At 39.5% G+C, this 23,344-nt stretch overlaps 1 protein-coding gene across 3 annotated transcripts in view; it reads left to right on the top strand.

The window, feature by feature from the left end:
* LOC124214581 (uncharacterized) overlaps nucleotides 1–21,344 on the top strand; it is a 55,939-nt gene extending 34,595 nt beyond the window's left edge. For 2 of the 3 annotated variants that reach the window (XM_069134600.1, XM_046616985.2), the window contains 9 exons: nucleotides 4,205–4,437; nucleotides 5,731–5,943; nucleotides 11,663–12,553; nucleotides 12,865–12,945; nucleotides 13,968–14,298; nucleotides 15,443–15,666; nucleotides 15,964–17,119; nucleotides 18,432–18,908; nucleotides 19,472–21,344. In XM_069134600.1, coding sequence (XP_068990701.1) covers nucleotides 4,205–4,437; nucleotides 5,731–5,943; nucleotides 11,663–12,553; nucleotides 12,865–12,945; nucleotides 13,968–14,298; nucleotides 15,443–15,666; nucleotides 15,964–17,119; nucleotides 18,432–18,908; nucleotides 19,472–20,083 — 4,218 coding nt within the window. In that variant the 3' untranslated portion in view covers nucleotides 20,084–21,344. The remainder of the gene's footprint in view (nucleotides 1–4,204; nucleotides 4,438–5,730; nucleotides 5,944–11,662; nucleotides 12,554–12,864; nucleotides 12,946–13,967; nucleotides 14,299–15,442; nucleotides 15,667–15,963; nucleotides 17,120–18,431; nucleotides 18,909–19,471) is intronic. The other variant, XM_046616986.2, reaches the window with a different exon arrangement.
* The last annotated feature ends 2,000 nt before the right edge of the window (nucleotides 21,345–23,344 follow it).

Genomic DNA, 23,344 nt, shown 5'->3' with positions numbered 1-23,344 from the left:
TAATGCCGCTTTAAGCGACCCCCGTTACGTGAAGCATTTGCATAGGTATAATATATATATACGTGCAGAGGAGAGGTTGACGAACGCTGTAAAACAGTGGCATAGTTTAGGTCCCGGAGGAACCTTTGGGAAGATTGTGTACGTATACGGGCTGAAGTGCAATATCCCTGAGAGGGAAATCTGGGTGACGTGACGGAAGAAAAGGACGAGAAGCCGAGGAAGAGGAAGAGGACAAATAACGATACCACAGGGTGAGGAAGAGGGTGTGGAGGATTTCCCTACGAGGCTCGCCCTTTATCCAACAAGACTTCCGTCTCGTGTGAAAATTCAATCTAAAACCCGCCTCTGCGTTGTTGGGATTGTTCGTCTGGGATTTCTGGGGTTAAATTTTCGGTGTCGACCGATTTCGGGATGCAGGGACACCTCTCAAACCGCACTCGACACGCCTTGCGTGTTCCTGACTGACGGACAATTTAGCCCTTCATCCACCGGCTCCATGTGGAGCTTGTCCGAATGCCGTTGAACGTCACACTACGAAAGTCACGTATGTCGTAGGGAAGATGATGGGAATGTTTTTCAAGCTTGTGACCGAAGCTCAAAGAGCGTTGCGAATCAATTTCATCCATGGAACACTCGTGATATTCGAGCTTTTCGGGAGGATCATCACCAAAGTATATATTTACATATCGCGCGCACGGAGAATTCGCAACAAAATTTTTTCTTGACCATTTCGCGATGGGGTGAATTTAGCAAATTTTCCCCCCATTGCTTGGCTTTCTTTCCCCCATTCTCGAAGGTCTTTGAAACGGATTATTTGCTCCTGAAGTACTATAACGATCGCAGTTTGATCCAATTACAAAAATTTCATTACATATATCCCGTGAATAAAAATCGAAACAATTTCACGGTTCGTGAATTCAATCAGGTAGATGGGATCGATAAAATTAATATCACCAATGTTACCGGCATGAAAATGAATTTTTCACTCGGGCAGTGATTGACTTTACGGGAAAACTGAAACCTTCGTCTAGTACCGATGATGTCCCGTAACAGTGTCGGGAAATTTCAATTATTCACGTGCCTCACGCAACCTCGAAATACCTTTCGCGAAACTTTGAACGTCACGGAATTGAGCTGAATCCAATTTAAGCTGGGAGACCAATAAGTGAGCTCGTCAGGCAGGCGATCAGAAAGCGAGAGACGCACGTTCCTCCGGATACGTGAATATTGTACCAAATTATATCGTTGATCCTACATGCTGGAAAGAATCTTGTTTGGGAATGGTATAAAAGGAAAAATTTCACCGCTCACAACGATTTCTTGGACGGAGTCCAACATTTGCTTAGATTCGATTGTGGACACAAGATATCGAATGAATTTCGACGTGTCTAAGCTGTGTGCGAACCAGAAATAAATCTAAAACAGAACTCAAACAGACACCGGTTCTATCGTACAAATAATCCTCCTCGTACGTTCCATTCGGACAATAAAAGCGAATTCGAATCAATCAATTAATTTTATGGAAAGCTCATGCCGGTTATGAGCGATTCAATTGAACACGATAAATTAAAATTTGGCACAGAGGTAAATGGTATTCAGTTTTCTCTTGAACAAATATAGACAATCATTTCATATTGCGGGCTGTTCAATGAAACGTTTTACAAACTCTTCGCTTCGTTGCGCTTGATTGAAATTTTTCAGTAGGAACAGTCTTTTTCAGATCAGATCACGATAGTATACCAAGAAATTAGGTTAATAAATTGGTTTTTTTTCCTGCTCCCGATGAGTCGCGGTGGATTTATTCCTTTCTATCGATGTTTAATTAGCTTACGCAAATGCAAAGTAAATCCGAACTCGATCAATCGAGCCGTGCCCAATGAATCAGTGTTCAGCGAGACTTTCGCAGCCTCATTTCGAGCCCAGTGTACTTTTTTTCTCGATGTAATGTTACAGTGACCTTTTGCCTCTTGGTAAGGTGTTCAAATTTTTCTGCCATATCAGCACGAACGAGACTCAAATTCGTGCAGGAAACGTCGTAAATCGTAGCATTCATGTCAAGGTAATATGTTGTACAGCCGAGTAACCCAAATAAGCTGAATGCATTGCCTTTATGCAAAGAGTACCTACACGAATATGCGGTTGAGATTTGCAGCGAGAAAAACGCGCAATTCGGTGGGATTCAGTTTCTCTCGGATCGAACCTAATGTGACGAAAAATTAGACATGCGAAATCCTTTACTGTACGATAATTCTCTCTCCTATGCATGAGGCGTTATATTATATATTAAGAAGAGCGGTAATACTCGGCAGTAAGATTATTAATAAATTCGAACAAGTTATGGCGATTGTCAAGTGGCGCGGTTATGATGCAACTGGATTATCGGATGCAGCACGGACACGATACAATCAGGCTCATTGCGGAGGACGCTTATACCTCGTAAATATCAATTTCGTTGCTATCACGAGTAGCTGCAGAGAAACGCGTTTGATTATCCCATAGCGAGTCAATAATTATCCAGTGAAAATTGTATGGGGTTTGATTATTTTCACGAAACAATAGATACTCTCGGACTATACTGTTGACTTTACCAGCGGCTGGCTAACGCTTGTTAATTATCATTTTAATTTGCGGTTTAATAGGAATTCTTCGGAGTATAAACGTTTTTACTATATGTATATAAGGAGGTTTATAATGGAGGGAGAGATATCTCGTCTACCGCAGGCAATTTATACTTAATTACGGGTGAATTGACGCGAAAAATTAAGTGCTTTTAAAATTAATTAATAGCGTCATATTCCAAATCCTACGATTTTCTATCAATCCTTGGCATTCGGCTGGCGAAAAAAAGCTCGCGTTTATGCGTACAATTTGTATTGAATTTTTCTGAACTCTCTCTCTCTCTCTCTCTCTCTCTCTCTCTCTCGTCACTTCCTCAATTATGTTAAAATATCATGTTAATCGTATCAAGCGAAGTTCACGTTCGCTGTATAGAAACTGTTTGTTCGAAGTTAATCAGGTGCCTGTATTGTAATACACTCCTGTATTGTTCAAGTAAAACAATAAATTAATATCCTCGGCTAATCTAATGACCTGATAGTCGAGTTATAGTCACGGTTAATCAAACCCAAGAAGCGTGAATCGAAAACTGGAGTTTGCTGGGCTGCGGAGTAACTTTCCTAGCGTTAATCTAAGGTTGGATTCTCAGTTTTACTGACGGACTGATAGCGAGCTCTATGAATGGCCAACTGCTTCGTTGCATACAGAGAATGAATTTTAGGTCAGGATAGTCATCAGCGTGCCGTTGGGCTTGTTTTGATTAATAGCAGTATGCAGGGTGGAATTCGCCTTCGTTGAATGAATTACGAATTGAAACTCTAGACGGGTTGAGCTTTTCCACCAGGTCGACGAGTGGTTTAAGGAAGCTGGTTGGCTAAGCATCGATACTATTTATTAGTTTTATTAAGAAATAGCTGTAAATTGCAACTCATTAATATTTGGCAAAATATCATATTCATAAGTTAAGTTACCGAAGATCTTTTGAAGAATACAGAAACAGAAAATAATGGAATTAGAAACGAAATCTTAGATACTGATGCTTCTTTTCAAATCGCTTGAAAATCGTTAAAAATCTACACGTAAATTCATCCGATTTCAGTCTATTCAGGAGATTATTTTCTACAAATCAGCGGATAGACTTTTTTCAAATCTCGTTTGCGTACCGTTAAATATTTAATTTTACAACATTCCGTGGTTGTTGATTATTATTGAAACGAGAAGATCAAGTTGACTGCTGAAAAAAAAAGATAATCCGTTTCAGTAGTTTGTAGAAGATAGTCTTCCGAATAAAATTAGTCATCGTAAAATGAAATGGAACGAATCCACCAGATTTCCAACCATCTTGAAGCTATCTGAACCGTGGCGTCGACATTTAAGGTATTGTTTATAATCCAATACTTTCTGGTTTTGTGCGACTTGAAGGAACCCTCGTAGCCTGCAAGCACAATAAATTTCACAATTCTTCGATGTAAGACCATCTCGTAATAAAATGAATAAAAAGTAAGGATTTTTGGCCGACCGACCTCCTTAACTCGAGCGGAAATATAATGATATCACCAACGGAGCGATTGATTGAAAGTCGATAATTGAAGGCGAATATAAGTGGGTTGGAAAAAATTGAAACGAGTTAGAATCGCATTGCCATCAGGTGGATCGGGCGGAGAACGACGCGGGCCGGGCGGGTGGGCTGGCCCCACCATCAGTCCACGGTCACAAGCCTGGCGGGTCGGGTTGTGGGTCAGGGCCTGGATCCAGGATGGTCCCAGGGCCAGACTCGGGGAGCAGCGCGCCGTCCTCGGTTCCTCACTCCTTGGCCACATCCCGAGACGACGAAGACGACGACGAGGATGACAGCAGCAGTCGACGGCAGGGTGGATCGAGGTGAGTGAGTTCCTCACAAGGGGTTGAAAAAAAGCGGGCCGAGCCTGAGGCGCGATTCTGTACCTTCGTAATAATTCGATTTTGTGATGAAAATGAGAGAGCAGGTGTACCGGGGGTAATAAATTCACGGTGAAATCGTTTGGCGCGAGGATATGAGGTCGTTAATTATGTTATTTGCTTGTCGTTTATCAGTAATGCGATATTCGAATCGTGCATTCTACGTAGGAATTCAATTGCAAATTGTGCGGATGAGAAACACGTGGATGGGAATCGGAATGACGTCAGTTTTTGTGCCATCAATTAGGTAATGGTATTAATAGATTGGGCGAGGAAGTCTACCTGTACATGCATGGTCTATTAATCCAGAATTCCTAGAGCTTCTCATCGGGCTTAGGAACCACCCTCTACCACGTAAAAATTAACGAAACATTGGCTAACCAAATTACATATATATTTAATTATTTACATATTCACGCTTGTGATTGTCCTGACCATAGTTATCATCTGTCACGTCATGTGTCCATTTTATCCACATACCCAGGTTTAGTTTATTGTAGAATTTAGTACACTTTAGATTATCCCCTTGTTATTGCCCGTTGAACGGATACGCCTGATGTCGATCGATAGAGAAAAAGAAGTACAATCACATGGTCGGATAAAGCAACGTGAGGCAGTTACATTGAATTGTATTACGTGTAACTGGGGTAAACAGGAAGCAATAATTGACTTATACCCTATATCACGAGAACGAGAGACACGCACTCACGGGTAAATAAGCACAGGACATCTTGCCAGGATCGATTATTTGTCCGCCCGTGTAATTTTCCGATAATAAAGATAGTAGAAGAAAGAGGAGAAGATAAGCGATCAGACAACGGTGATAAAATTTTATAGCGAGGCTTTTCAGTATACTAAACAGCGAGCTGTTGAGTATAATTTGCAATTGATTTAATTGCGTGCCAAATTTTTGCAAAGTCCTGATTCTTTTTTTTTTTTTTTCTCTCTCTCTCTCTCTCTCCCTTCTCGCGAAATTGAATTCAGGTATTTGATATTTACGAGTAATAACGATTGGCTGGTTGTTTTAAAAATTTGTGCCACCGACACGTAACGGTTGATTCATAATTTATTGATCGAGCTTCGAGTGCATAACGAATCAGGATGCTATTTACTTGGTATAAATATTGAACGTTAAATTTGAAAATGAACAAACGAGGACACGGCACAGCGCCCGAAACAGGTAGACAGATGGAGGAACAGCCAGCCCACTGCAGGGGCATTGTATGTTATTCGCAGATCATCGGAAAGGTATCGTCGCCGAGCTTCGCTCCGGAAATCAATGAGCAACGGGCTTGCCGCGACATCAACCGCGTCCAACTCTCTGGACAGTGCAGGCGAAGCTGCAGTTGCCGAAGCTGCGAAACGGCCACGATGCACGCGAGGCTCGCAAAAATGGAGCAACGTCCGTGCCGTGATGACCCTATATTCTTCACTCCGTAAGATCAAGAGGTACCGGGTTCTTGTTGCGATGGATGGTACCTTCCGACCTTCAATTCGACCTTCAAACACTATTTGACAACACTATTCGAGGCAACACCCATGGCTCACGGGTACTCTGGACTATCTTCTACAATCTACACTTCCACCTATTCTCTACTATTCTGTTCTTGTTATACCTGTATACATCTGATTGTCAACTCTACTGTTACCTATTATGCGCTCTTAGGTCTGCATATGTAATTCGCAGCATTTGCATCCGGGGATTAACCGTCCATCCGATTGTGTCTAGCGGCAGATTTCAAGATCCCACGGTTGCAAAAGCTTTCACATGGTTTCAGGGGATTTCGGATATTTCAAATGATTTTTCAAGATTACGCGAGTAGGGTAAAACAGATTTTAAGGGTGGTAAACCCCCTGATTTATATGCAACATACATCTGACTTGTATATACAGGGTGACCTGTAACTTGCGCGTAGCAAGTCCGTATCGGTGTTGATCAATGGAAAATGAGGATAGTAAAGTATCTGTGAAATTTCTCTACCCCGTGTTATAACCGACGAAGCTGCGATGCAACAAAGTTATTCATTTATGCCCATTTGAGACACGCATTTTTGCGACACACCTCATGACTTCGTCGGTATAGGCGAGAGAAAAATTTCACTCGCACTCTACCATCATCATTTTTCACGTACAGCACCACTATCGGCTTCCTGTGCCCGAGTTACAGAACACATTGTACACTACATACGGACGCTCGCGTTTTCGTGACTGTACCGCTATTGGTACCGTCTTCTCTCGCATTTCCATGCGATTTTCCTTCTCTCACCGTTACGGATGCTGGGTAGCACATTTTAGGGTCTTCCGGAAACTGTCGGGTCCAAGTCCGGGGATACGTGAAATTTCTCTATGTGTATGACTTAAAATGTTTCGCGAAGCAAGTCAGATACTGTATGCGCGTCGGATTCAAAGTTTCTGCCCTCGACCGTGAACCCTCGCCAGAAGTGTTTTATGTTCTTAGAAATGCAGTAAAGTAAAGAACCCCTGCGACCGGACATCCTGCAATCTTTAGGTAGCTTCTGGTTGGATCTCTTGAATGATATTTTTTGTCTTACGAGTATTTATTCGTCGGAAACCTTGGAAGAACTGAACCATTGGGATTCATTTTTTCTACTCGAGCTACTTGCCATTTTTTAATGTAGCTAAAAAATTCAACGATTCGATTTATGAAACCGTGACTATCGGAGTAGCCGTAAACTTTCGGAGCACCGTTATGATGAATTAACTTTACTCAATGCCGTGAATTGCAAAGTTTTGCCCGCCCGAAGAACTCCATTTTTTCAGACTGATGAAAAAAATCTGCAACGGTTATAAGGATCAAAACTCTGTGAACTTTGTTTCATAATTGGCAATTGATAACGATTGCTCTGGAAAAGAAAAAATTGCCTCGTAGGCCTAATATCAATTTTTAGGGTCTCAGACTTGTCAGGGAAAGCCTTTATCGCATCGGTGGATGAAATTTAATGGAAAAATTCTTATGAGATCATTTTCTTGACTTATGTGACGGAGGCTTTCACGATTTCTCGAAAGTCTTAAACTTAGAACCGCCTTACAACCGAATCATTGCATTTGAATATGGTAATTTGTTAGTTGATTACAAAAATTAAGAATTTCCGTAAATGATTAGAGCATGACTGAATTTGTCATTTCGTCATTTATCAGAATTCACTGATGCCGGTTCCATTGAGTAGGTACGTAATAAAAACCTCCAATGACAAGTTATATATGCCAGATCAAAAATGAAAGAACTAACTTGTGCTACCCCGTCTACTTTCCAAAATGCTTCGTATAGTAGATAGGAAAATGCAGTAGATCCGAAAGAAATTTCGTAAAGTATATAATACAGCTGTTTAATGAATTGTTAGAAATATGCTGTCGTGTATCTATGTATGTTACGAAAATTCGAAAAAATAATAAACCAATGGAAAACTGAAAATTATAACTGAAAGTCAGGCAAGGGTAAAAACTGTTTAATATCTGCTCAATTTTATAAATAAATTTTATCATTCCCATGCGATATTACTTATCGCTGTACACAATCGTTAATAAACATACAATAACAGCGTTGAATTCAGTACACATTTATCAGTACTGTTTTATAGGAATAGAATTTTTTCATACGATTATAACACTTTCACGGCGTTCCATTGGGTGTAGAAAATCTTTCACGCGGATAATCATTGACAAAAGAATTAAATTAAATTTTCACGTACTATGTAAATTGAATTATTTCTGTGCCGGAAATGGGGGATTCCATTCATTGCCGTACTAATACTGTGCTAGTTTCGTTGCTTTTTTCCCCTCAAATGACATCATACACATTCGTTCAGTTTTATTGATTCGGATATTAATTAATTAGAATAATTTATTTCACTGTTACTACACTCACCCTCTCAAGGCTCTTCTCATCTTGCCCGTTTAACTTTAGTACAGGAGTTTCATCTGTTCAATAATAAAAAGTCCGTTATACAGTGCAGAGAAAGGGCAGATCAATAATCAGGCTGATCGAAGACGAAGGAATCATGAAGTTCTCTTTCGATGCATGAATATATAATCTAAGGACAAATAGATGAAGGTCTTTGAAAACTGGTACATGATTGTGCGATCTAAAATGACGACGATACAGAGATTAATTGATATTGAAATTCATTTGCGGGATGTGTACACTTTAAAATGCATCAATTTATAGAAACTTTCAACTCGGTTCACAAAACCTTCTGCTTGCTCAATTTTATTTGTATTTTAAAGTGTACACCCGTGCCTCCGTTGTAATAGCACCATATAGGTAGTATTTGAAAAGTCTGACAAGCGGCGCATATATTTTTACGATGTTAAAGTGCTAAGGTATGTTTATGTAGCATATTTGTGAAGAGTGAGAAATGTTACTTACGAGTACGTACTAGAAACTGTAATCGCCAGTATTACTTAACTCTGTTGTCTATGCTCTATCTTCTGTCACGTCCATCTGTCTGTGTTTCTCTTTCTGTCTATCCGTCTGTCTCTCATCCATCTGACTCTTTGGCTAACCAACTTATTCAGCTCTCGTTCACTTTGAACTCTTTCATTAAAATTTCATTTCATCTCAACTCTACAATTGAATTAATTTAATTAGAGCTTGCTGGATTAATAATAATTAGATACTGTTAACTAAATTGATTGGTTCACGCGAAGGTTTTTACGGCATGCTCATAGCAATAGAATAAGATCGAAAAAAACTTTTAATTAGAAGAAACCTATGTATTATATCATGATCTACACTACCAAAATTAACAATATCTCATATATCTACACGCGTGCATAATTTTCGTAACCATTAGGTTCTAACGAACATATGCGCTCGTTACACGATTAACATCGTTCTTCTGTATGACCAAGAGTATGAGATATAAAAAATCCTGGACACCAAATTAATTCACAGACGAAGCCCGTTCGTCATGCTCACTGTAACGTGCATTAAGAACTAAATGTTACGTAGCTAATGGGTCGGCTCTAAGCTTTTGTCAATTGGGCAAAAATAAATTTGACGATATCTTGTTTTGCTTCATATTCTCCGCAGCAGCTCACGTCTGCGAATTTCTGCGGAGGTAAATCTACCGTTCAATTCACAAGCTGAAATTTTCGCGTTCCACAACTTGACTGTCAATCATCCTTACACTAATCAATCGTTTGTTCATTTGTCGGTCACGTCGGATTCGCCACTCAGTTTTTCAGCCCCTCAACACCGTGACAAGCGTTGTCATATCCGCTCTTGGCTCGAGTATTTTTTCGCTGACTCATTCGCGCGGTTCACCCCTTTTTTTTCTTTTTTTTTTTTTGCTAAGATTCGCCAACAACGCGATATAGCACGAGGAGTTTCGGCGTTTTTTGTTTTTATTGCGAGGAGAAAAATGATTAATTCATACCTAGTTGTATACGTGTTTTCCGCTTTGTACGCTCGTAATTCGCTTTACGATGCACACGTCTGGTCGATCCCGATATGTACGTCTGATTTTCACATTACCCTTGCGGTCACGCTCCAATTTTTCGAGTTCTCGTAACGTTGCGAAATTTTCGCGATGGTAATTTATTCGCGGAAATTATTTACCAAGCCTGAATCGTGAACGGGTTGATGACAGATTAAAAGCCCGACGAATTGGTTTGTAACTGCATCAAAATTCGATGCTGATAATTCTCAGCTTCTGTCGGTTTCGACCGATCATCGAATCATGTTCGATTGGGACAGCGATTGAATGAGGCGCAATAAAAAATGCATCAATACACTCACTGCGTATTGCGCGAAAACCGACAACAACATACGTAATTACAACACCTCGTTAGAAAGACACTAACATCAATGCACATTTAGAAACATGCATGTCGTACAATATTTTGTGCATTTTCCGTAGATTAGTTTGAAATAGAAATAGATAATTCATTTGATATTGAAGAATATATAGGCAGCAATTCCAAGCACTCGTTACTTGTCATCTATCTCGAATCATAGATAGACAAGCTGCATAATTTGCGCTTTGTTTATTACAAATTGTTGTTACGACTATCAGATTGAAAAGAATGAAAAGAGATTCTATGCGTTTCTATACTGATACATATAACTGTCGGAGGAGTATTTGATTATCTTGTTTTTATGTAACATAAAGCTTGAGTTCTTCACGTCGCCGCAGTCTTGACGCACAATGTATTTGTCTACTTTGATCGGATGCAAGATTCACGATTTATGTGCGCCCCTCGGCCATGACCGTGCACATTTACACGTTTATGGTTCCCCATCGGGGATATGGGTCCGGTGAAAAAATGTTGCTGAGTTGCATTTGGGTCAGGAAATTGGACATGGTTTAACTTACGAGACCCGGATTCGACCTCTTCGATCCGCCCGCATTTGCAGATAAACTTTTAGATAAGCTGAGAAAGAAATAAAAATTACGATGTCGTTGCTTGGAGGCGATGAAGAGGTAATTCTGAATCGCTGATACGAACGACGATAATTATCGCTTCGTTCCGATATTCCTCTATGTGGGGCTTTCAATGCACGATACTGAAAAATTGATCCCACGCGCGGTTTAAATTAGATAGTGATGGTACCGGGTATCGTGGTTGTCGTATACTTTGTTCGACTCGTGCCTTGAATACTGTGGCTCTCCCAAGTCAGCCATAAAATCGAATAGTGTCTTTCGGTCGGAGATGTGAAATAACCGTTCGAGCTGACGCGTAGAATTTTATCACAACTCAAGTCTTCTCCTTCAACGGAGTGTAAATTTTACCTTAACGTGCTCGGAATCACGCTCCCGCATTGGTGGCACGTCGTGGAACATATCCATGTGCTTTCATTGCAGAATCATTTGAAAAAACGAAAAGTACTTGCTGCATCCTCATTCCACGAACGTCGACATCGACAGCGATATTTTTCCATTTAATATCTGTCGAATCATTTCGGTGAGATATAGGAATTCGGGGGTTGAAGTAGGTGCAGATTTGGAAAAGCAGAGTTTTATGTTGTGGTGTCCAGCAGATCTTTTTACGAAGTGCTCTTGGTTCGCATACAGGAATAAATGATGAATCTAAACGATTGGCTGGTTACGTAATGCGACTTTGAAGAAAATTAGTGTGATTGCATTGACGCGTCGTGATTTTTTGACTAAAGTATCGTTTAAATGGAACTCTTTAACTTTTATAGAACGAAGAGTAACCAGCGGTGGATGAAACTGCGAACCACGGTTCAGCTGTCATCGGCAATATCAACAATTCAAAAGAAGCCTCCATTGAAGCGCGAGGATTCGTTCCTGAAGCGATTTTCCACCCGACAAATACCGGAAAGTCAGGAAACTTTGGACACCGCTGAAGGTGAAGGCGATGCAACGGACGACAAGGATTCGGGTGTTCGCAGAAGACGTCCTCGGAGGACGCAACGCCCGCCAAAAACTGTCGTGAATCCAGACGAAAACTTCTATTATTACTGGTTGATGCTTTTGTCAACCTGCGTTCTATATAATTTATGGACACTGATAGTGAGACAAAGTTTACCTGAACTCCAAGCCTTGGCACCGGCTGCTTGGCTAGCATGTGACGGATTTACCGATGTAGTTTTTTTTCTCGACGTTGGTGTGCAGTTTCGCACCGGCTACCTTGAGCAAGGACTCATGGTGTATAACAGTAAAAAATTAGCCGGACACTACTTCAAGTCGAAATCGTTCATACTGGATTTACTCGCGTTGCTGCCGTTGGACCTTTTGCAAGTGAATCTCGGCAGTAACCCGTTGTTAAGGTTTCCTAGATTTTTAAAAGTTTATCGAGTGTACGACTATTATTACATGGTGGAATCGCGAACAGTATACCCAAACTTCTGGAGAGTTTTAAATCTAATTCACATTCTGTTAATACTCGCTCATTGGTTTGGATGTTTTTATTATTTACTAAGCGAAGCTGAAGGCTTCCAAGGAGACTGGGTGTATCCTTACAGGCCAGGAGAATACGCCACTCTGACCAGAAAATATTTGGGATCCCTTTACTGGTCGACCCTAACGTTGACTACCATCGGTGACTTGCCTACGCCAGAAACTAACGCCGAGTGAGTGAATTTTACTTATAACTATATTCACTTTCGTTTTCACCATATAGATTCCTCCTCGCTTGGAGTTAACCGTATCTTATCATCCAACATTGAGAGGTAACGGAACGACCGTCGTCACTTTTGCTCCAAATATCACGTCCCAAAGGATTGTGGCAGTTTATTCCAACACGCGCACGTTAAAATTCCCAGCTGAACAATAATTCCTCCTAAGTTTTACCGCTGCCACGGTTCCGTTACCTCTTGCATTTCTCATAGAAAACTAGTGCCTAGGAATTAGAATGGTGAGTGGCGTGTTGTTGTGTTGGCAGAGTCATGGCGGGTGGCAATCCCCGGAGCCTCGCTCGACGTGGCCGACTGTCCCGGCTTCTGCAGTTCAAGCATAACGGAGGGTATCTGTATCGTTCCCAAAATATATAAGACAACCTTTTTTCACAAAACGTTGAAGAAACATATTTAGTCTAAAAGAATCCGATCACCAGTATTCATAGTCACATGTAGTTTCGTTGAAGACTCGCTTGTGAAAACGATAACGATTCAACGATCGTGAAATAATTTCGGAGGATGAGATACGTAACATGCCCGTACCAAGAACATCGGATAATGGGTATATAAACGCTTTTACTCGACTCATTAAGAACAGAGATGAGATGGTTAAACCTCACTGCGTCAAGGCAAATTGTCAGGATCTCACTGTGAGGTAATCTCATTACGTTGGCATAATTAATTCACCGTAGGATCGTGTATTTACCCTAGAATTGCATAAGACATCCTGCTAAGGACGAACAGTATACCGACAGGTACGCTAGGAGACTACTTTCAGTAATTGCTTATGTAAATTTCGATCCCAATTTCATATTCACGAGACAATTCGCAACCTCTACTTCGTACACTTCATAATTGGTACCGCAGTCTACGCATCGGGACTTCCACGGGACATGAGATATTTAATTCAAACCTTCTTTCGCTGACCAGTACCTGAAACAGCGTATATAACCAAGTAGACATAAAGTTTGGGCCAAGGTTGACGACAGTTTCAAAATTCGTGAACACAGTGCTTCCTTTATTTGTTTGACCTAAGGAATCCGTGTTTCTTAGACTGTTGTAATAACTAAAAGAATTATTTGAAACGTAGAATATTCGGTGAACCGTATACCATGACTATGAATACTGGTATACCTATTTGAAAGAGCATACGGTAACATGATAAACGAGTCGAGGAAAATTTGAAAAACGAGATGAAAAAGCAGGCAAGTAATAAGGGAATAAGAATGAAGTGAACAGTGCAAGTCTAAGAAAGATAATGGAAAAAATGATGTTAAAGAAGAGGTGAAGAAAGGCTCCGGCGGGGGCCGCTCGCCATACCGCAGCAACTTTACCTACTCAACTGATTGATTCTCCCACTGGTTCGCAGGTACGTCTTCACCATTGTCAGCTACCTCATCGGAGTGTTCATATTCGCTACCATCGTCGGGCAAGTTGGCAACGTAATAACGAACAGAAACGCCAATCGTTTGGAATTTGAAAGGTTACTGGACGGTGCCAAGACTTATATGAGGCACCACAAGGTTCCCGGAGGCATGAAAAGAAGAGTGTTAAGATGGTACGATTACAGCTGGTCACGCGGAAGAATTCAAGGCGGAGGTGACATCAACACGGCACTAGGATTGCTACCAGATAAATTAAAGACTGAGCTCGCGTTGCACGTCAATTTGTCCGTCCTAAAAAAAGTTACCATTTTTCAGGTGAGCTCACGAAAAAAAAAAAAAAAAAAACAATATACACCAACAACTTGTATCGTTGTAAAAGTTGTAATATCGGTATATTGTTCCGCAGCCATTCGTTAGGGCGGAGCGAAAGGATTTCATATTTGAAATCAGTCTTTTCTGTACGCTGAGAAATTTGATTCTAAAATTGTGAAAACCCACCTAAACAAACTACGTTTCTAAGGGACAGCATCTCCAGGATCCTATATGACCATTAAATTTCAATTTTCCAACAGTTCAGGGTCGTTATATATTTTTCATAATAATTGCAATTCTTTGGTCGTGTGTGTATAGGTTATATAATACAATATGTATAATGCATAACAAAGACAGACGACTTAAGAATTGCGTTTAGTATGTGACCGAAAATCGCCGACGAGTGTTCCAATTTAATGGTCATCTGGGAACCTGAAGATGGTTATCAGCGTATGAGTAAGACTGATTTCGAAAATGAAATTTTTTCATTACGACCTATTGTTCATTCCCACCTGTAATGTTATATCGTCAACATCTGGCTGTACTATGATTTTTATTGCGAATATTGCTTATTCATCTATTTCATAGAATACATACCTATAATACCGTCTCTCGACGAAATGTATATATTGCATAAATTTAACTCGGTGTTCACTAAGGTGCAATAATTGATTGATTGAGGCAGCTGCTGCATAATCGGTTTGACCCACTCTAACCGAACTGGCTGTTGATAAACAAATATAACCATCGCGAATATCGGTTCACGTTCCCATTTACATGCAGTTCAGCGAATAACGTGCCGTAATTATGTTTTCGCACACAAAAACATTATAATTCCGGACGTAATTTGCAAAGCAAATTAGTTTCCACATAAATTCAAAGATGTATTGAATAACACGCAGTACATATATATTAACAGTTACAAATAAAATTACCATAGCTTAAAGCGTCCAACAGTCCGTTTGTACCCAACACCCGGAAAAAACGCGTTTCAAAATTTTCTCTGCCCCGATTTTTGCAAAAACATTACGCTGTCTATGCAATTTCGAAATGGTGAGATTATTCTAAACCGTTTCAAAACAAGTTAACTTCAATACACGTAGTCAATGTTTCAAGAATAACAAAATTCTCAAATTCTCAATTTTAGGAGTGCCAACCGGAATTTCTTCACGACTTAGTTCTTAAAATGAAGGCGTACATCTTCACCCCAGGGGACTCGATATGCCGGAAAGGTGAAGTTGCTAGAGAAATGTTTATAATAGCCGATGGGATCTTGGAGGTGATCAGTGAAACTGGAAGGGTTTTGACCACTATGAAAGCAGGCGACTTTTTCGGGGAAATTGGTATTCTCAATTTGGATGGACTAAATAAGTAAGTTTCTAATTCCCCTTATTCGAGTTTTCGAAATATCTGTTCGACAACGACTAAAAGTTATACGAGCATTATTAACAATCAAGTCAGATTTCATGTAAGTATTACGTCATTGCCCTCGTTAGGGAAAATGCCAAACTTCATAAAGGTCGGCGTCAATAATACCGTATTCGAACGAATGGAAACTCATTTTCCTCGTCCCAACTGTCTAAAAATAGTAAAACAAATTTCCGCTTCCGGAATGATAATTTAGTTCATTCCTCGCCAGAGTAAAATTTGTTTCTTGCGTTTGTTTAGGCGCACGGCGGACGTGAGATCAGTTGGTTACTCAGAATTGTTCAGCCTTTCTCGGGAGGATGTTTTGGGGGCGATGAAGGATTACCCAGAGGCTCAAGAAATTTTACAAAACCTGGGCCGAAAGCGTCTTATGGAGGCTCAGAGAGTGGCCAGATCCGTCAGACAGCCGACGTCCCCGGGACACGACTCGTCCGACAATAGCACCGGAAAAAGAATCGTTGACAAGTTGAGGAGCGACGTTAAGGGTCTTAAAAACGTCCTCCGCAAAAGCAGGCGAAACACCAGACCCGAGGAGAGTCTGGAATTGCAACCGTTGGCGCCGAAAGCTCCGATGCTGCGACGCCAAACGAAAGTCGACGCGGACGCGCACGAAGTATCGGCTTCGAGTAACGCCGAACCGCCGGTATCGCCGATCGGTGCAGGGCTGCCACTTTTGTCCAGGTTGAGGCTACTGAAGGAAAAACAAGAACGTGAGGAGAAGAAGAATGTAGTCGAAACGCAAAGCGCCCCCGTAGAGCCGCAGACGACACAAGTTCCCGAAGCTCAAAATCCGACGAATCAGAACTTGCCGCTTCTCCAGAGGATACTTCTGTTGAAGGCTAAAAATGATCAAGAAACGACGTCGGACAAAGAGGGACCCGCGAAAGAACCTCTTTTACCGAAAAATTCTATACCGGAAGAAACGGTTGAGATGGAACGGAACGAGGAGGTAATCCAAACTGCCGTTGCGGAATCGTCCGCGAAATCGCCGACTGCGTCGACCGAGAGCGGCGGCAGTATAGTTGGTAAAAAACCGTGGAGCATGCTGAAAGATGCCTCTTTGAAAACTCGAGATACGAAGAAGAATCGCTCTCCGCAAATAAGTCCGCCGGTTCGAAGGTTACGAGTGAAACGAAGCTTGTTGCACATTCGGCAGCAGACTAAGATGTACGCTTCGGTCGACGACTTATCCCCCGAATATTGCGGATTACCCTTTGTCAAGAAGTTGAAAATTTTAAACGAACGGCAGAAGTTGGCTGAACTGGAAAAAGCGGTCAGAAGTTCAAGCTTGGATTGCACAGAGCCGACGGATATTGAATTCGATAGTAATCTCACAAGAAGTCACTCAGAGGCGTGTGCCATCGAGTACGCAAGGAAACTGGCTAAATTAAATCAGGTGAGATATTTATAGTCTTACATCGAAATCGATTGCATTTTAGTTAAGTGAAATCACATTTATAGCCGTGCGGAAATACTGCATGTATGCATGTATGACAATTAATGATATTTTATCGATGACCGATTACACTCTGTGTTCGATTTAAAAACTGCACAGGGTGTCTCATTTTTAAAAATTATACGAACGAACATTTCCAGTACTAATGATTTCGGAAGAAAATCTTTGCAGTAAAATATCCAGAGTTTCATGTTTTTTGTTCAAATGTATTTTCATAGAAATGTTGAGTTATTCTACCGACTACTTCACATCCAGATACCTACTGCAAGGTGATCGGTGCCTATTTTTTTGGCCCAGCCGAATATCTCAAAAAACGAAAAGTTCGTGAAAAAGTAAACCAAATATTGAAGGGTGTCAAGAGGGAAAGGTCTGGTTTATATGGGTCAATTTGTGAAGTCTGCCATTTTTGAGATTTTGTCAGTAACCGCCTGATTTTGGATAAGCAACATGTATTTTGGATATATACAGTTAATAGTGAAACGAAAGATGAATTCGAAGAAGCAAAATGGTTCTTTTTTTTAGATTAAATTTTAGAAAATTTTGTATTATTAGTTTTTTTTTTTTTTTTGCTTTTAACTAAACTTATGTTTGTCATCCTCGCTGAAAGGTTTGTGACCGTAATTCATAGATCAAACAAAAGTATGCAGAATATTGTACCGTTTTACCCGTCGCCAATCTTGTAAACGGAAGACAACTTTTGAGCGAGGATGAAAGACAAATTGTACGTACTGAAGTAAGGGAAAAAACTCGAAAAAAGGAATTCTAAAAAATTTCCATCAGCAATATTTTTTTCACCTTTTCGAATTCATCTTTGACCACGTTATCAGCTGCTCTTATCCAAAAATACGTCTTATCTATCTAAAATTAGACGTTACTGGTAAAATCTCAAAAATGGCACACTCTACACGCCGAGCCATACGAACATCGTACTTCCCCTTTGAAACCCAACAAGTTTTGTCTAACACTGAAATATTCACCTGGGACGATTAAAACTGACCACTGTTGTAGAATAGCAATAATCCTTATGTGATGATCGATTACAGTTCTAAAACCAAAAATTATTGTCCCTTTGAGAATTTGATATTACCATTTTGTGTTATCTTTAAAATCGTGCAACTTTTATATAAACGATTTTCTCAAAAAAATTATTAGTCACGGTGATATTTGGAATTTCTGTCTTAAAATAAAACTGTTTCAAAAAGTGCTAAAACAATACCGTTTCAATCAGCTGACGATAAAAACTGTTTTGTAGGATCAGGCAATCACTTTCCAAAATCAGCTTTCACCCGAGAATGAAACTTTAGAACGGCGGAATCTGAAAAGCATACTTAAAAAACTGTCAGCCGAAAGTAGGACAGGAAGCTCGGAAACTTCGACCACGAGTATACCAGACAAAAAAACGGCTACCGCCGAATTACGGAAGTTGATGCGGGCACCAACGATCGAAGGCTACGCTGCGAGGCATTCCAAGCTATCAAAAAGCGTTACCTTTAATAAATATACTCTGCAGAGCCCGCCGTCCGAGCAACCAAATAACACGGCTATCGGGGATCATCAACATCAGCCACTTCCACAAGAACCGAATCCACTGCCACCGCCTCCTACTAGTAAGCTTAACTTCCGTCCAATAAGCAGTGGCAACATTCTCCAAATAGTTTCAGGAGCACGGGAGGATGAATACCTCGGTGAACTTGTCTCCGGGATTCGCGAAGTGATTCAGGCTCGATTAGTGAGTATCTGTCATGGATATACACGCTTTTCGCATGTCTCGTCGATTCGTTTGGCACGCCCAGTGTTTTTGTGGCCTTCGTTTCTTCGTACAGCAAAAAAAAAATAAATAAATAAATAAATAAAACATATTTCATGCTTAATGTGCGATGACTATATATATGTTTATAAATATGATACGTGCATGAAAATGTTTCTATAATCGACACACCTCGTCGTACACATGTAAAGGTTATATACTTGCTAAAAAAAAAAAAGAAACACTCGTGAAATATTTTCCTCCCTCGTATATGTAATAAAATGTAATAAATGGTGTCTGGGCTTCTTACCTTTTTGTTCAAAAAACGTGCAAAGGACACGACTTATACGATAAAAGTCCGTGCTCTGCGAGTCTCTCTATTTTTGCGATACACTACGATGGAAGCGATTATCGCGATATCAGATGAAAGAAAATTAGTTTTTATCGATCCTAACACTGAGTCACATTGCAAGAATGTAATTAAAACACCGAATGCTCCTTCCGAATACTGAATATGAAAGATTGTCGAAATTTTACAATTTTAGGAAGACATCCAAAGTAAATTTGAACGTCAATTTACTTCATTGGAATCGGAGATTCGAAAACGAGACGAGATCATCTCCCAATTGCAGGCAAGAATTCAGGAGCTGGAGCAACGTGAAAATCCACACGTAGACGAATCTCGGGACAGTACCGAACCCGACACGTCTATGGAAGAAGACATAGCTGAGGATCATCCATTCATGCGAGATGGATCGGTGGACACGGTTTTGACAGCCCAACCGGAAATGAGACGGGGATCTTCGATGGCGCCGACGCATAACAGAAGATCGTGGGAGGATCATTCGGAGGAGGAGACGTTAGAGCTGCAAGATTTGCCTAGGTCGATCAGTCCGCAATCATTGTGGAGGGACGACGTGGTAATAGACGTGGAATCGAGCAACGAACCATCGAGTAACTCCGAAGACGAGAAGCAGGGTCAACATCAATCTGATCATCGTCAGACTGACGAGAATTACGACGAAGAGGACGACGAGGATGACGTTGACGTTGACGACGATGAGGACGACGGGCATAATAATTGGGAGGTTGCAATGCTGGCTGAAGAATTGGAGGCCAGGCGGAGAAATAGCGAAGGATCTAGTCCAGGTTCCTAGCCCATTAATAAAATTCTAGAAGTATTGTATTATTACTCAAATACAACTGATTCCAGAGAACAGCCATGTCCTTCGATCAAACGGGGTAGTGCAGCTTTTTGTAATAACAATTATCCTTGTGTGAGTTGCAAGGATATACACAATTGTCGCGAGACCATGCTCTGAGGATACAGCAAACAATTTGTAGGACTCTGAAAGTTATCCTGGGACTGTATTTTTTTCATAGATATACATGTATGAAAGTACGATACGGGTCAGAAACAATCCCATTTTTGTTAACGAATTTATTTCTCTCGCGTAGATTGAGCAAGATCAATATCCTCGTGAAACATCTTTGTCATTTCCATAACGATTTCTATACTTTTCATTATTTTGTACCTAGATATATTTTCGTATTCCATAACTATCTTCTACCGCATGTAAGTAGCAGATTTACATGGCATAAAAACGTAAAAAAGTTTTACACTTAATTTTGAAATATTATGCGTCGTCGGTCAGAGCATTGTTTTTTTTTTTTTTTTTTTCAAAATATATAAAAAAAATTCAAAGACAAGTATTACGTTTAATTAGCAATGTTTGCTAATCAGCCAAAAGCTAAATATGCAGAAAAGTGCCAGAAGTGTTGCCAAAAATATCTTACAATTCGGCTCAATTAGGATTTAAAGAAGGTAAATAGTTATCATGTGATTAATATATTACATAATTAATGAGCCAAAATTGTACCAAAATACTTACTTAATATCTCTTATAATAACACCAATTTCATCTCACATTCAAAGATGAAAAGAAATTTATAAATTGCATTATTTCTTGTGGATTTTCCTGTACGTGCCATTCAATTAATATCTTATTTTGGAAAAGCTGCACTACAAAAAATATTTCGAGTACTACATGAACTAAATAAAATAATTTTAAATACAAGTATAAAATAGTTAAACCAAAGAAAAAGAAAAGAAAATAAAATATATTATGTATACTGACCAGACCAAGCTCAATATTTCTAGAGTCTTTACAAAACACACCTATTAAATAAATAACTATATTAAGTAAATTCATATGAAAATTAAAAAATAATAAAAATTAAATTAAATTAAATACAATAAAAAACTATCAAAAACTTGTACATACTAGCCTATTATTTATTTATTGATAAGCAAGAGAGAAGGGTTTAATGAACACAGAGTGCATTTTAGATGCTCATACATGTACCTCGATACAGATGAAAAGAATATACAATAAAATAAACATTGTTTTCAGAGGACCGATTATTTCATTTTCCACGTGACCAGGATTTGAAAAAGGGTTGAATGTGGTGTGTGTGTGATTAACAGAAACATTCTGTGCAAAGATGAGCGTTCTGCGTTGTTTGGAAGATCGCGCTGAGTTGATTTTTCATTTTTATAACTTTTTTTAAAATTTATCAAGTATCGTGTTCTTTCAACGGCACATCAAATCTACCGAACGGATTTAGATGGAACTTGATATAGGAGAATTTCTTGGACTGCTGATTACGAATCTGAACACAAAATTTGAAAATTCAAAATTGCGGATCCAATATAGTGGAGTGAAATCCAGAGTCATTTGATTTCGATAAAACTCGGTACTCGGTGGTTTTCGAAGTCGCTGATTACGAAGCTGAACTCGAAATTACAAAATTCTAAATGATGGAGCCAATATGGCAATATCAAGTGGCTTTTGGGATTTTGATTCACAATATTGCATTTGCCACTCGAAATTTAAAATTTTTGGTTCAGATTCGTAATTAGCGACCCTGGAAACCCCTCTGTACCAAATTTCGTCTAAATCCGTTCGGCAGATTTGATGTGGAAATCCACCCTTTTTGGGGCACGGGTTAAAGATGAGATAAAAATCTGAAATAATACATGTATATATGTATATATATATATATATACATGATTTACATCGTTACGACAAGAATCGAGTTACAAACTCAGAGAATGCATTAATGTTTTTGTAAGTCCAATTGAATAAATGATTAAAGCGCGTATGCCGGAATTCTTGTTTTTCTATTGTGTTTTTTAACTTATATAATATCCTGAACCCTTGTATTACGGACACAACCTCTATTTTGCTCCTGCGCAAATGAATTTCCATTTCAATGCCACTCTTAAGTAGTAATTCACATTAATGTGTCTTCAATTATCATCATCGAAACAATATCAATATTTGTGCAACTTTTTATATCGTTACTTCACTTGATATGTAACCAATCCATATGACATACAAACTTATTTCAAATTCAGAGACTTTGATTGTGAAGTAATGAAGAAAGAATAATTGCGTTCGATTATAACGTTTTCGCGTTTTTCGAGCAGCTCCTGGGTCTGAGAACCCAAGAGCAATCTTTGTAGCAACAAAGATCTCTGTGTGATCAAAAACACTGATAATCGTCAGCTCGTAATTAGCTTAAGGCATAATCGCACGTGCTTAAGATGAAAACGTGACAGTGTGTTTCAATATGCAGAGCAAAAAATGTTTATAATTCCCATATTCCTTTGATCATTCAGAACAAAAACAGGCATTACAGCAAAAGTCACATTACATCAGTAGGTTACGAAGTAGAACACAGATATCGTTCATTCCTTTAGCCGTAATAATCCCATTCGTTCTATTTTGTGATTTCTTATTGTCTGGGTCGACAAATAATTTCGAACGTTAGTATTTGTATTATTCGCATATTTGTTCATCTGCAAGCGTTCCGTTTACGCAACTTAAATCAAATGTGTTCAGACGGACACCGTATAGAAAAGCGACGGAATTCTTCTTTCTTTACGGGTATCTCCCGTTGATGCAAGTTCCAATGTACTTTTCGATCATTTCATTTTTTTTTCTTCAATCCTTATACATATTTACATTGATTTATTTTGTATTTATTAATTTTTATCTTTGACGTTCTGTGTCTTTAATTATTGCATATTAAGTTTTGTCGAAGATCCCCTCTCGTCTAACCGGATACGCCAAACGTTAAGGTCAAATTAGATGTCATGTTATTCGAAATTGTGCTACATTATTATTTCTATTTGGTACTATTACAACATGAGTTTATGGAATACTGACGTTATGTGTTTAACAATCTACTATATTAGAAATGATTCAATAAAAAGAACAAAAACTAGTCCCATGTGGAGACGCCACATCGTTTTTCAAAGTATTGTAACAACAGTAACACTAGAATCTGTCAAACGGCTGATATAAACTTTCACCTATTAAATTTGTTGCGTATTATCACTTTATTTGGAG

The sequence above is a fragment of the Neodiprion pinetum genome, chromosome 3 (assembly GCF_021155775.2).
Source record: "Neodiprion pinetum isolate iyNeoPine1 chromosome 3, iyNeoPine1.2, whole genome shotgun sequence".
In the NCBI taxonomy this organism is placed as follows: domain Eukaryota; kingdom Metazoa; phylum Arthropoda; class Insecta; order Hymenoptera; family Diprionidae; genus Neodiprion; species Neodiprion pinetum.
This window is presented reverse-complemented; position numbering and strand designations above follow the sequence as displayed.